This window comes from Medicago truncatula, chromosome 8 (assembly GCF_003473485.1).
Source record: "Medicago truncatula cultivar Jemalong A17 chromosome 8, MtrunA17r5.0-ANR, whole genome shotgun sequence".
Taxonomy (NCBI): Eukaryota; Viridiplantae; Streptophyta; class Magnoliopsida; order Fabales; family Fabaceae; genus Medicago; species Medicago truncatula.
Window position 1 is genome coordinate 47645049 of NC_053049.1, and position 13876 is coordinate 47658924.

Genomic DNA, 13876 nt, shown 5'->3' on the forward strand with positions numbered 1-13876 from the left:
CCAAATTATTTACGACAACTCATCAGCTACACTTGACAGCATAATATACGCATACTATGAGTTATACAGGCAGGCATGCTGCCAAGTTTAGTCTTCGAATTATTTAGAGTTTCAAAGACAAAAATAGATGGAAAATTTAACATGTTCTTTCTTTTGATATCATTTTTTTAAAGAAGAAAATTATCTTTCTTTTGATATCATAGTTTATTAATCACCCACATAACATAATTAACTATGATTTTTAATGTCATTAGCCATTACTTTTTGGGTCGATAATATCATTATCCGTGATTTTCAACATTTAGCATTTGAAAAGTAAGAAACTTGTATTTCTTTTCAAATTCTCTTCAATGTGTTAACATTTTCAAAGAGTCAATTCTTAGATGCCACAAATATGCCTCTTTTATTCGAGACATCAAGAATCTCATCAATCTTGACCAAGTCACGTGCATTGCCTACATCATCTGAGAAGGTACGCTAATTTTTAACAAAGCTTGAAGCTTACTTCCTCCTCAAATCTTATCATTTCCATCTCTCCTCAATCAAATTTATCGAAACTTCTAATAGCAGGCTCTGCGAAAACTTAATTTCATAGATTGTTATTTTCTTTGTTTTCGGTTTTTCTTTCTTGGCCTTGTAAAAAATTAAAACCAAAATATATGATCAATAACATTTAAAATTATGGTTAACATGTTTAATCGATAATTAATGAATTTTGACACTTCATAATCAACTATGATTATTGACCTTAGACTTGAAACTTATCATCCCTTAGTTCAAACTGGTCAAATTATCTGATTTATTGTAAGACTTACGTGTTCAAATATATTTTATTGAATTATGATGAATTGATGAATATTCGTTGGCAAAGAACACCTCCCTCAAGTCACATGCACCCATTCAAATTCATCACCTATATAACATCATCATTATTTTGTCTTCTTTATCTTAATTCTAAAAGTCAACAAAAGCATCTGAATCCCAACCTAGGAACTTTTAAAAATTTAATAATGTATAGTTAAAATACAGTAATTTTTTTTTGACGAAATATAGTTAAAAACTTAAAATAAGTTAAACTTTTGTTTGGATTGAAATAAAATAAATAATTCACATAAATATTAATTAAAATAAACAAAAAAGAGAGAAAATAAAATCCGAGAAGAAAAGAATTAGAGAGTGGTTTTGAAAAATTTATCATTTCTGCAATTCTTCCACCAAAATTTCTAAACGACGTCGTAACTGATAATTCTTCCGGCGATGGTTGACGACAAATCTCCGTCGACTGTAATAGGCAACAGAGATAGAGATCGAGAGCTTCTCATCCCCGTCGCTAATTCCGGCGACGATACCGATGCCTCCAGACCATTGGCTTCATCCTCTTCGATGCATCATAGCGGCCGCGAGGTACTTAAGGGTTTTAATTGTTCATTGTTTAATTTGAAGCATTTGACTAATCTCAATTTTGTGCGTGCTTGCATTGAATTTGTTAGTCTCGGGAATTTCTTTAACTTGAATTGTTACTAATTTTAGGGATGATTTATGTTAACTGGATGAACTTCTTAGTTCAATTACTAATTAAATTGATTGAACTACTAATTCAATTAAGGGCATAATTTTTTTTATTACCTTTTTTTTATAAGCATACCAAATTAAATTGTCCAAATATTTTCCTTTTTCTTCTTTATCGGTTCAAATATTTTTATTGGGTCTGTTTTCTGTTAAATAAATACTTGATTTATACTAGAATTATAGCAACAGCACAAGCTAGAGCTTTGATTCGTCAAAAAAAAAAAAAAAAAACTGGACCTTTGAATTTGCATGAAAATTTAATGTGTTTCAGTGAAATTTAATTCATTGACTATGCATCTGAAGTATCTGTCTGACATTTGGCTATGTGATTTTTTCTGTTGATTTGTAGACTTTTTCCAAAGTTGTTCAGAGCTGGGCATCAAAAAAATTCATGACTGGATGGTGCGTATCACTTTACTCAACCCAATATCTTACTGTGTGCATTCATACATATATCAAACTAGTGCCACATGTCATATCTGTCGCCTTCTTGTTGTATCGATGTCTGTGTCTTGAATTACAAGTTAGCATACATCATAGTTGTATTTATGAAACTATTTGCTAGTAATATATTCAAACTGGCACTCCTTGTTTAATGGGGAAGGGGGATCCTAATTGAACAAAACCTTTGAGTTCTAGATTATAAATCTCCATATAGCTTATTCAATTTGTGACATACTGACCAAGAAAAATATAGAAATATTTTCATCATTATCTCTATCACTGGTTTTAGAAGGGTGAGGCGATGGAGAAGTAGACAACTTTTTAAAGGATTAACTATTTGTAAGCTAAAGACAACTTATGAAAATAAATTATCTGAAGGAGTTTATGAAAATAAGCTGAAAACGTTTTGCACAATACGATAAATAAGTTATTTCAAATGCCCCCAAATCTGATATGTGCATTATTACCTATAAAATGGCAGTAGCAGCTGAATGTTATGAATTCTTTGTTAATATGTCATGTTTAATTAGTTGATAGGTCTTTTTTTTTTTTTTGAAGTGTCATTCTTCTTCCAATTGCAATCACCTTCTACATAACATGGTGGTTCATTCATTTCGTGGATGGATTTTTTTCTCCAATCTATGCTCAACTTGGAATCGACATCTTTGGTAAGTGCTTCTATTTTATGGTACTTCCCTTTACGCCTTACTATTTCCCACACAAGGCCAGTATTATGGCTATTCAATTTTATTGGATGGATCAAATATTTGTAGTGCTACATTCATATTATTTGGGTTTTGCTATTTTTTGTTTTTGGGGATTATTGGAAGTAGTGTTGTGCAATAGAGCTTCCAGAGAAATACAATTTTTTACATGGGAAATATGTTATTGGCCTTTGGTGTCTGTCTCTGACCCATTAGGCCATGGTAGCATTATACATGTTGATTGTTGAAGTAATTGCTAACACTCCTTGGCCAGGTCTTGGATTCATAACTTCCATAACCTTCATCTTCTTGGTTGGGGTTTTCATGTCATCATGGCTGGGTGCATCTGTCCTGGGACTTGGGGAGTGGTTTATCAAGCGAATGCCTCTTGTTCGTCATATCTATAATGCCTCTAAGCAAATTAGTGCTGCTATATCACCAGGTGTGTTTGCAAAACATCTTTTTCTATAACATCTATTGTGTTGTTATTGTTGGGCAAGAACTGTTTGCTTTAACATATGTATTGCCACAGATCAAAATTCACAAGCCTTCAAAGAAGTAGCTATCATTCGACATCCACGTGTTGGTGAATATGCATTTGGATTCATTACCTCATCCGTTGTCCTTCAGGTTTCTGAAAATTTTCTACATTTGGCAGCTTATAAGTTCATATTTTTTTTTTCATAACGTCTTAAATTTGGTATTTCACTGTTTTCGTATGAATGTCATGGTGTTTGTTAATTGTTAATGCTCGGTCAAACAATGAGCCAAGTTCTGGATCATGCAGAAAAAAAGCCTGACATATGGCTTGTGCACTCTAGGAGAAACAGGAAAATAATAGAGAAGAAATAGTAATATGGTAGTTATATGGTAGGAGAGTTATGAAGTAATTTTAACTTTTGTAGCAGGGCAGTTATATAATAGAACAATCCTGTCTCAGTTATTTAATTGTATGTGGTTTAGTTATTTAAAGGATCTGTATCAGTTTCTGGTATGCATTCTGTTTTTCCTTTGTGCAAGGCTGAGAATCGGTTTCTCAAAGGACAGCCTTGGCTCTGAAACTGGTCGGGAAGTTCAACAATTGTGATAGAAAATCCCTTAGTGATTTAGTTAGTGAGGACCGGAATAATTAGAGAAATAAGGCGTGTTGCCTATAAATAAGATGTGGGTGGAGAGAGATGTCCAGTCATTTGTCGAAGAATTGGGAGGTTTATCGACCCTCAAAGTTTTGCAATGATCTATCTTTGTAATTGGGGTTTATCCCTATCAACTGTTATAAGAGTTCTTGATCTTGAGCACCAAAATTCATGGTGCAAAAAGGAAAGGGAAGGATGTTTGGAAGGCTTGGATAAAGGGTTTGAGGCGAAAAGCAGAAATGTGGAGAATTTATTTTAAGGGGAAATGGAGAGAGTTTTTGCTCATAGTCAACAGGAACTGCAAGATGCTCAGACAAGGATAATTGAAGGGATGCTATGAGAGTTTAATATCGGGATGCATTGAGACAGGAAGGTTGTTTGATCAAAACTCACAGGGAAAATTGTCAAAATGAAGGAGGGAGCAAGGAATACCAAGCCGAGGTGAGGAGGCACATGGATCGATTAATAAGCTTGAAATGTACTTCCACATTAAAAGGGCATCTAATGAGGAAGGTGTTTGATAATAAAATAATGGGCTATGCTATTGGTCCTGTTAGTTTAGAGTCCATTAGGTTTTATATATATTCTCTAGTAACCTTATGTAATGTTAAGCTAATGGTATTCTATTGAAACCCTAGCCGTCATTGTTCCTATTCTCTGTTTCTCTATTTTGTATATGTATTGTTCACAGAAGGGCTATGTAATTGTTGGTCTTAAGGATATGCTCCAAGTTGTTATCAACGAGAGGTTTTCTCTCCCAGTTCGACTTTGAGTATCGACCAAGACTACTTTAAGGAGTCTTGCGTTCCTAATCCACCTTTTATCAAGTCTTGCGTTCCTAATACACCTTTTATCAAGGAATTCTGATAGAAATTTGAGCTCTATGCAAAAACTTTAAGGAGTATTTACCAAAACTACTTGAAAGGAATTCTCTGGAAAGGGTTGAAGGAGGAAATTGAGGTGGAGTTGAAGTTGTAGAATTTGGTTGATTGAATTGATGGACTACGTCATAGGCTAGAAGAATCAGATCATTTATTTTGTAGGGGCAAGTTGGGTGATTCAGGGAGGGGAAGGTGGTGGTGGAAGTGGTTGAAATGGAAGTTACAATGGGGGCAATTCTATCTTGAGAAGCTACTCAGGGGAAGCTTGTCGTCGACTATGGGTTAAAGGCACTAGGATTGCGATCTCTGAATGAGTTGGAAGTGAGTGTGACCATGGAAGACCCAAAGGGGTACATACAAAATAGGGCATGAAGAGGACAAGGTTATTGAATGGGAGAGAAAATCTTATTCAGCTGGGTGTACAAGGTACGGTCGGGCTGACTACCGAGTGGTCTGTCAAATTATGGGATGAAGTGATTGGCATGAAAGTGATGATGATGTTGATTAATTGTGGAGCCTTGCTCAATTTCATTTTAAAGAAGGTTGTTGAAGTCCTAATGCTGGAGACACCTAAGTTTGTGTGAAGGTGGGGATGTTTACAAGGTGAAAACAAAGGGAGTTGGGCAAGCTTTATGTGTAAAGCTGCAAGGGCTACCGGTTCAACTAAATTTATAATCATTTTCTTTCAGTATTCTATTATCCCCGAACAGTGGGACCTTGGTTGGATTTTATTTTCCGCAAATCTGCAACTACAAATTGTTCATCTTGAGAATGTTTAATTTGTATTGTAGGGGTCGGAGGTATTGATAAGTTAATAGGTGCTTCAATAATTTGATAAATAAGACTTGTTACCTTTGGACTTTAGGCATAGAGAGCTTTGCAAGCTCTCAATGTTCTGAAGTGCTCTCTCTGCAATTGGAGTTTATCCCTGTTTCATTCTAATAAATTACCAGTTTCCATTCATTATTGTATGTGTAATCTTCATGTGGAGTCCAATGAAGTTTGTGTTAAACCCTATGAGTATCATTACCTTAGTGTCTCCCTTATATAGTAATCCCTTATAAATGATTTTTTTTTTTGGAGTCTTCGGACTTTTCTGCTACGTCTTGCATGACGATGGTATGATGATATATGTGTTGTTGAGGTTTTATACCGAACCATATGGTTATTCATCACTTTACTACTCTTGGTTATCTCTAAAACCATATAATATTGCAAAACACCGTATTGTTTTTTAAAGGATAGTGATGTATTTAATAGTAAGTTGCCACTTTCTGAACCTCGTTCAAATTGCCTTCTGGATGTTAACTTGTAATCAATAGTTTGGAGTCATGGATTTATATTGATAAGCATTTGATGTATTGTATTTGACAAACAGGTTTAGTTTTAATTAATGAAGATTTTCTGCAAATTGTCGCAACTTTGAATAACTTGTTGAGTTTAACTAAATTATTTATATATCTTTTTCAGAGTTACTCTGGAGATGAGGAGTTATGCTGTGTCTACGTTCCCACAAACCATCTTTATATTGGTGATATTTTTCTTGTAAACACCAAGGATGTCATTAGGCCAACCTTATCCGTCCGTGAAGGAATTGGTGAGTTGTCTAGTTTTTATACTTACTCATAGTCTTGAATATTTTATGGAAGGAAACACAGGCTAATGATAATTACTTTGCACTTCGTTAATGTTTTGAAGATGGTTTCTTTTTTATGAGTGAACTAATTTCTGGAGCTTCCTTTGCTAATTCGGTTGATGTGGTAAAATTTGAACCAAGATTTTTTTGGTCTCACTGATTTACAATTGGGGGATAATGATTGAAAAGACTTATACTTTGCTCACACATTTTTCATACTTTTTCAAATCAGTGCTACACACTCAAACCCTGTTGCAATATTTTATGAACATATAGTTTCTTTGAATGCCTCAGTATGTGTTACTGGTGCACTTTATGTTGCAAGCAATAACTATTTGTGAATGTTTGTGGACATTCTAAATGACAAAGTAACTAAACAATATAGTTGAACTCATTCCAGTTTACTTTTAACATTTGCCATGTTTTGCAGAAATTGTTGTTTCTGGAGGCATGTCAATGCCACAGATCCTATCGACACTTGAATCACGTGTTCCAGCTCAAATAAGTAGACCTGATAGAAGATGAAAGCAAAAGTATAGTAGTTATTCATTGAGCAGCTTATGTTGTTTTATATGGAGCCATCAGAATGGCAATGCAACCAACTTGTGTTGCGAATGCAGGCATTTAATTTACATTGTTGATTTATGAGCAAATGTTAGATTCTGATGGTTAGTGTAACATTCATTTGTGTAATAGAATATAGGAAATTAGAGATTGTTTTGGAAATATAGTTTGGAAGTACAGACTTACCACGTTCTACGGTGGCAGGAGTCCCAAATGTTATGCATGTGCATATTATTATGGTGGTGGTCTCCCGTTGTTATACCAATTCAATTTTATAGTACTGATCACTTGCTAACACCTTAATTTATGTTGTTTCTGTGTGGTTTACAATTCATTAGGCGGCCAACATATTCAAATATTACATTCTCATTTGTTTAAGTAAAAAAAAACTTAGATAAAATTTCCATAGAGGAAGCGTCTATATCCTATACATATCTTGTGTCTTATGACTCTTCAAACATGATTGTGTTGGTCGATACTCGTGGTTCAAGTGACATGTTAAGTTATTAAGATAATGATATTTTAATGTCTCAACAATGTCATGTTATAAAAAAGTGTGGCTTAGAACATGTAACATAAATTTTTGTAGAAAAAAAAAAGACTAATGTTGATAACAGAAAATTTAGAGGTATCAACGCTCTTAGGAAATTTAGCTTACTAACCAAGCTAACTACAATATATTTTTGTATTAATAAACTGTAAAAAAAAAGAAAAAGTTTTTTCATTAGGCAGGCCAACACGCCAAAAAATAGGGCAAGCCAAAAATTACAAGTTGGAATCACATTTTCCTTTTTTACATCGGTAAACAGATTGTTGATAATTGCTTTATGCATAGGCCAAAATTCAAATCCCAAACATCCATTTATTCACTTTAAAAAAAACGCTCAAAGGTGCATTTAACCGTCAATATTATTTTAGCCGAAAACAAAAACAAAACAAAAACCGAAAAATCGCTTAAAGGTGCATTTAACCATTGTTAATATTATTTTAAAGAGGCACTCATGATTAAAAGTGCTTTTAACTATAATAGACATTATTTTAAAGAGAAATGTTAACGAATGATCAAACACTTTTAAAAAACTATATTTTTTCTCTTAAAAAAAAAACAATATTTTACTGTACCAGAAGAATAAAAAAAAAAAATTGTTGTTGACACATATGCATTGGCTGTGTCACACTAAGTAATTTACCAAAATGCCCCTCGACAGTTAACTGCCGAATTATGGAACCGGCTGCAGTTAACTATCGAGGAAAACTTCGGCAGTAAACTACCGAGGAAAACTGAAAATTTCGACAGTTAACTGCAGAGGAAACCTCAAACCTGTTTTTTTTTACAAAACCATAAATTGTCATTAATAATATTTATTGATTTTGAATGTTTCAATCATTATTTTGTACGTTTCAAACAATTGCAGTATTCGATCACGTTTCTTACTAGTAATGGAAAGAGCTTTTATTTCTATAAAAAAAAGAGGTTTTATTAATAGAATAATTACAGATATAATTATTTGAACGAGGGATGAATAATATCTAAAATATTATAAAGTAATAATAGGTTAGTCAAACCTATTAATAATGACAGACATCAATGAAATTAATTACAAATATAATTATTCTATCATTTATAATGTTTTTTGTTATTGCATTTTTTTTTTATTGAATCACCATTTTAGGTCCATTAATTACCGATGACAAATATTTTTATTTTTTGTTGTTGCGTTTTTCATGTTAATTAAAGTAATAATATTGAAATATTAGTATAAAGTAATAATAGGTCAGTCAAACCTATGAATAATGACAGACATCAATGAAATTAATTAATAATAATTACAAATATAATTATTCTATCATTTTTAACGTTTTTGTTGTTGCATTTTTTTATTGAATCATCATTTTAGGTCCATTAACTACCGATTGCAGATATTATTCATCTCTCATATTTCTTCATTTATGACAACAAAATCATATAAATCATTAAAATAATTATGTTTAATTCCTTAAAAGGATTAAAGAATTAAATTTAATTAAGAAAAATTTATGTGCATTTTCTTATTTAATTTCATGTTTGAAATTCCTCGGTAGTTAACTGCCGAAGTTTTCCTCAGCAGTTAACTGCAGCCGATTCTTTAAAATTTCGGCAGTTAACTGCCGATGAACATTTGAATAATTTACTCGTGTTTCTCACTCAAACCAAATGTGTGAACAACAATTCTAATAAAAAAAAAATATAGGGTGGCGTAGGTTAAGCAAAGGCGCACCAGCCGCACATTCTAGAAATGAGTTACACGTGTCTACAGTTTCACAGCCAAAACCCTAGTTCACACTCCCAGTACTCTTTATAAGCACCTCGATACCCCTTCTCCATTGTATCACAGTTACGATTAGGGTTTCTAGCCGCAACTTCATGTTTTCCCTTTGCTTTAATCTCGCATGTTCTTAACTTGTTTTCAATCGATTTTAATTAGTTTTTCAAATAAGATTGAATTTGAAAGGCGACGGTGACGATTGTGATTAGGTCTCGTTCGTCGTAATGGCCAATTGGCCTTGCCGACCATCCTGTTATATCACCACCCATATTCTGAGTCCCTTATTTTTTTCTTTCAATTTAGGTTTTTCATTTTTCTTTTATTTGTTGAAATTATTATTCATTGTTAAGTTTGAATTGGCCGATGATTAAAATAATTAATAGACAAGCATATGTCTGAATTAATTCATGTGGAAAATTCTAATCTTCTCTATGAGGCCATTATTTAAATTATAAATTCTTCGTACATAGATCTAGTTTTTTTTTTTTTCTTCCAATGATGAGATCGATGGAAAATGTGTTAGGGTATGAACATTGATGATTTACTATACCATACTGCCTTCCTTCTGAGGAATTTTATATTTTCATTTTATTTTGTTGTAATAGTATTATTAAGTTCAACATCTTTGATTGGTTGGAGAGTCATATGATGATCAATTGCATAGTTCAAATGATCTATTTATGATTAAACAGAATCTTTAGTCTTTCGCTCCTATCTGATGACTTTCATATCAACCAATCAAACAGTGATAAATTTGTATTGTTGAAGTAGATCTGTATTTATTTGCAATTTTTTGGGGACTATTCGTCTGCCCTGTAAGCAGTGTTTCTGATTGCTTATGGGAAGAATGCGTCCCTTATATGCAAATTATCCATCTGCTTCACTTTGTCAGCTCTGTTTTCTTATATTTTGCTGATCATTTTAGGATGGAAAAGTATATCTCTTTGCTTTTACATTATTTATTTATATAATTATATAATGTCGTCTGTGATGATAACATTAAGGCTTGTTTCTCAAAACATTCGCAGTGGCCGCCTAAGAACTTTCGCCTTCGCCAGGCTTGAGAGTTAATGCTGCTTTATCCTTCCTTGGATGTCTGAGACTGACACTTATTTTTTAGAGATTACTAGTTTTGTGTTTTGATTATGTAAATTTTTAAGATTGTTTTGAATCATTCAAAGATGACAATCCTAAGGCTTGTTTCTCAAAACATTCGCATTGGCCGCCTAAGATGTTTTTATGTTTGTTAAGGTGATTAATGACTTTTAGATATTTCTACTAATAGAGCTAGTTCTTTTTGTTTTCTTATTCCGTAGGCAGAATTTATGTTTGCAACTGGTGAGCAATAATCCTGTTGAAGGTGGCATTGTCAGCATCCTACACAACTAAGTTCACAAAAGTAGATGTCTATTAGCAATATCTGTGGATTATTCCGTTACTCTAATTCGTAGTTGATTATGTAGATGTACAGGACACATGCTACTGTTATTATAGATTTTTAGTGACTTGTAATAGGGGGGAATTTATTTCATATAAAAAAATCTCAACTGAAGCTAAAAGCAAAAATAAGCACTTTTTTCTTCTTTCTGAATTGTAAAACTAGTGCTGAAATTCCAGGCTTCCGAGCTTGAGCAAGTTTGAGCAATTCAGTTACAATTTCAGAATATAATGAGGCACAGCCGATTAGAAAGGGTATCACGTTTTCAGCTCTAGTCTTATGATTCATTGTAATTTCAATTCCGATTGAAACAAATCAGTCCTGCAAGATTGCATGAGAATTCTGATCCAGTCTGAAGAAATAACATTCAGATTTGTCCTTTGATTTTAGTGCAATTTAGTCCCCTTGCATGTTTTCTGTTTGTATTCCTGCTCTATGTTCTTGTTTGCTTATTAAGGTATTCAGGTTGTTACATGAATTTTATTTACTTACGTTGTATATTTAATATAATCATGCGAGTAGTTTCATTTGAGTCCAAAACGAGGAACTCTGAATTACTAGTTTCTGTTATGCGTAACGAGAATTTAAACAATTGTTTTAAAAAATTCTGTTTGGCGAAAACAATATCCGATTCTGAATATAAGATTTTATATTAAATTGCTACATTGGTCCTGTTAAGTTTTTGACGGCGTTGCTGCTTACTCCATCTAAACTTTTCAGTATGCTAATATAACCCTTAACCCTCGAATAACCAACGAATCACAAAATATAGTTTAGAGCTCAAAATGGAGGCTTCCAGCATATGATAGAATGAGAAAAGGGATATTTAAGCAAGTTCTTGATAATGGAAAGGTAACTATGAAAAGGTTGATAAATGATATCACAAAGCTTGGACTAGAAAAAAAGAAGCATATTCTTGAGAGCATAATTAATACCGCTGAAGAAGACAATGAGAACTTTCTCCACAAGATGAGGGATAGAATGATGGTAGATATAACTTTATTTGGTTTGATTTGAATTGCTTTTACTTTCTAATTCATCTTTTTTGAGCAAGAGCAAGGTTCTACTAACTGGTTTTCCATGTCTTTATTGCTACAATAGGGTTGGAAATGAGATTCCTACCACCCACAATGGGGTTATTGAAAGCCATTTTCAACTATTGAAACCATTGGAGAAGGGGTTATTAAAAATGATGTGGATGAAAGAGATGATGAACCATTTCAACATGTTGAAAGTCTGCACCGTATGCCACGCGTCGCGTTTCTGTTGGTTCTTTTGGGCGCGTGCGCTACACGCGCCGACAGGGCGTGTGGGTTGAAGTTGGACGCGGAGAGAGAAGATTTTCTGGATAAAGTAGGGACACGTGTGGGTTGAAGTTGCTTGGATTTTTATTTTCTTAATAATTTGGACTCAATTATTTCATTGCAAATCAATTTTTTTTTTTTACCAAAATTCGTGATTTTTTTTTCTCTACAAACAGAGAGGATCATTTGATTTGGACATAGAAAAAAAAATCAAATTTTTCACTCTCTTAATCTTTTTCTTTTGAAGTTTTAGTGTTTGTTTAGTGAAATAGATCCCAATAATAATCAATTCAACACCCAAAATTCTTCTGATTATCCATTTACCTACCAAAATCCCAACAATTATCAACACCCAAATCAATTTCCCAACCAACATCTTCAAAACCAAAATCAATTTTCCAACCAACATCCTTAAGTTATTTGTGTGTCACATTTTAAGTTAAGAAAATAAAAATAAATTATTTTACAAAAACACAATTGCAGGTGTTTATAAAAACAAAAAATAAATAGTTAATTGTATTATTTTAATTTAATTATTATTGATAATTTTAGGTAATTATAAAAACAAAAATATAAAATTAAATAAGAATAAGAAATAAAAGGTGGTGGGGTAGGGTGTTGAATGAAAAAATCATTGGAGAGGTAAAAATTGAATGAGTGTTGAATTATGAGAGAGAAAATGATGTGGAGTGTTGGGAATTGAAAAAGTGGATGTTGAAGGGTATTGAAATTTTTTAACCATTGTACATGGTCTAAGATTGAAGTCCGGTTTGAAAATTTGTCAGTTGAAAGAGATGCCTATGATGGAACTAGGGCCTTGCCAACACTAGCCAATGCTACTCTGAATGTAAGACCAAGTGCAATGGCATGTTGAATTTGCCATTCAACATGTTGAAATGGGAAAAAACTGAGTTGGAGGAGAGAGGTGTTGAACAAGTTCAACATGTTTAAAGCTGGCCCACAGAGACGCGTGGCGTGCTTGGATTGCTCAAAACAGGCGCGTGAGATACACGCGCCGACAGGGCGCGTGGGTGAGTTGGGACGCGGAGAGAGAAGAGAGAAATGGATAATGTTGTGACACTTGGCATGTTTAAGCTATTTGTGTGACTCGTACTTAATTTGTTGTATTGTATTTTAAGTTAAGAAAATAAAAATAAATTATGTAAATAAATTTTGTTTTTACAAAAAAAAAAATTGTTAAAGTGTTTCTTCATTTTAATTTAATTATAATCGATAATTGTAATTTTATGTAATTATAAAAACAAAAATATAAAATTAAATAAGAATAAGAAATAAAAGATGGCTGGGTAGGGTGTTGAATGAAAAAACCATTGGAGAGGTAAAAATTGAATGAGTGTTGAATTAAAAGAGAGAAAATGATGTGGAGTGTTGGAAATTGAAAAAGTGGGTGTTGAGGGTTGTTGAATTTGTTTTACCATCGTAAATGGTCTAATAGAGGTATATTCAACAAATATATTATCTTATCTAAATAATTTTAATTATTCATGGTTTCTTCTATACACAAGAAAAATATCATGGTTTTTAATTTTTTTAATGAGTTCACATTTTCAATTTTAATTTCATCAGAATTTGAATTAGATAGAATCTTAATTTCTATATTTTGAAATAAATCAATAATTGAGGTATAAAATTATATAATTCCTTCAAAAAAAAAAGTATATAATTCTTATTTATAAAAAATAAGAGTATTCCTTCTATTTGAGTATTTTTAAATAGTTTATCAAAAATATATTAAATGATTTTATGTTGTTGGTATATCCGATTTGAATTATTCCTTCTATTTTTTGCCATATGGATCACGGCATTACCTGCACCCTAATTGAAAATAGATGATAAAGTTAAAGGAACATTACAGGTTAATAATTTGCTAAAG

At 32.6% G+C, this 13876-nt stretch overlaps 1 protein-coding gene and 5 non-coding genes across 6 annotated transcripts; all 6 read left to right on the top strand.

Moving 5' to 3' along the window:
* Positions 1 to 1134: 1134 nt before the first annotated feature.
* Positions 1135 to 7237, top strand: LOC11407577 (protein LIKE COV 1). Its single transcript, XM_003630739.3, has 7 exons — positions 1135 to 1404; positions 1919 to 1971; positions 2572 to 2681; positions 2992 to 3159; positions 3250 to 3347; positions 6205 to 6331; positions 6801 to 7237. The coding sequence occupies exons 1-7, from the start codon at positions 1258 to 1260 to the stop codon at positions 6893 to 6895; spliced, it is 798 nt and encodes a 265-aa protein (XP_003630787.1). The 5' UTR covers positions 1135 to 1257; the 3' UTR covers positions 6896 to 7237.
* A 2190-nt stretch (positions 7238 to 9427) lies between these two features.
* Positions 9428 to 9520, top strand: LOC112417606 (small nucleolar RNA Z43). Its single transcript, XR_003008207.1, has one exon. It is a non-coding gene; the product is annotated as a small nucleolar RNA Z43 (small nucleolar RNA).
* A 210-nt stretch (positions 9521 to 9730) lies between these two features.
* On the top strand, positions 9731 to 9813 carry LOC112417613 (small nucleolar RNA U83). Its single transcript, XR_003008214.1, has one exon. It is a non-coding gene; the product is annotated as a small nucleolar RNA U83 (small nucleolar RNA).
* Positions 9814 to 9876: 63 nt separating this feature from the next.
* On the top strand, positions 9877 to 9967 carry LOC112417605 (small nucleolar RNA snR60/Z15/Z230/Z193/J17). Its single transcript, XR_003008206.1, has one exon. It is a non-coding gene; the product is annotated as a small nucleolar RNA snR60/Z15/Z230/Z193/J17 (small nucleolar RNA).
* Positions 9968 to 10072: 105 nt separating this feature from the next.
* Positions 10073 to 10177, top strand: LOC112417614 (small nucleolar RNA snoR99). Its single transcript, XR_003008215.1, has one exon. It is a non-coding gene; the product is annotated as a small nucleolar RNA snoR99 (small nucleolar RNA).
* A 45-nt stretch (positions 10178 to 10222) lies between these two features.
* Positions 10223 to 10344, top strand: LOC112417653 (small nucleolar RNA SNORD14). The gene has a single exon (XR_003008245.1). It is a non-coding gene; the product is annotated as a small nucleolar RNA SNORD14 (small nucleolar RNA).
* The last annotated feature ends 3532 nt before the right edge of the window (positions 10345 to 13876 follow it).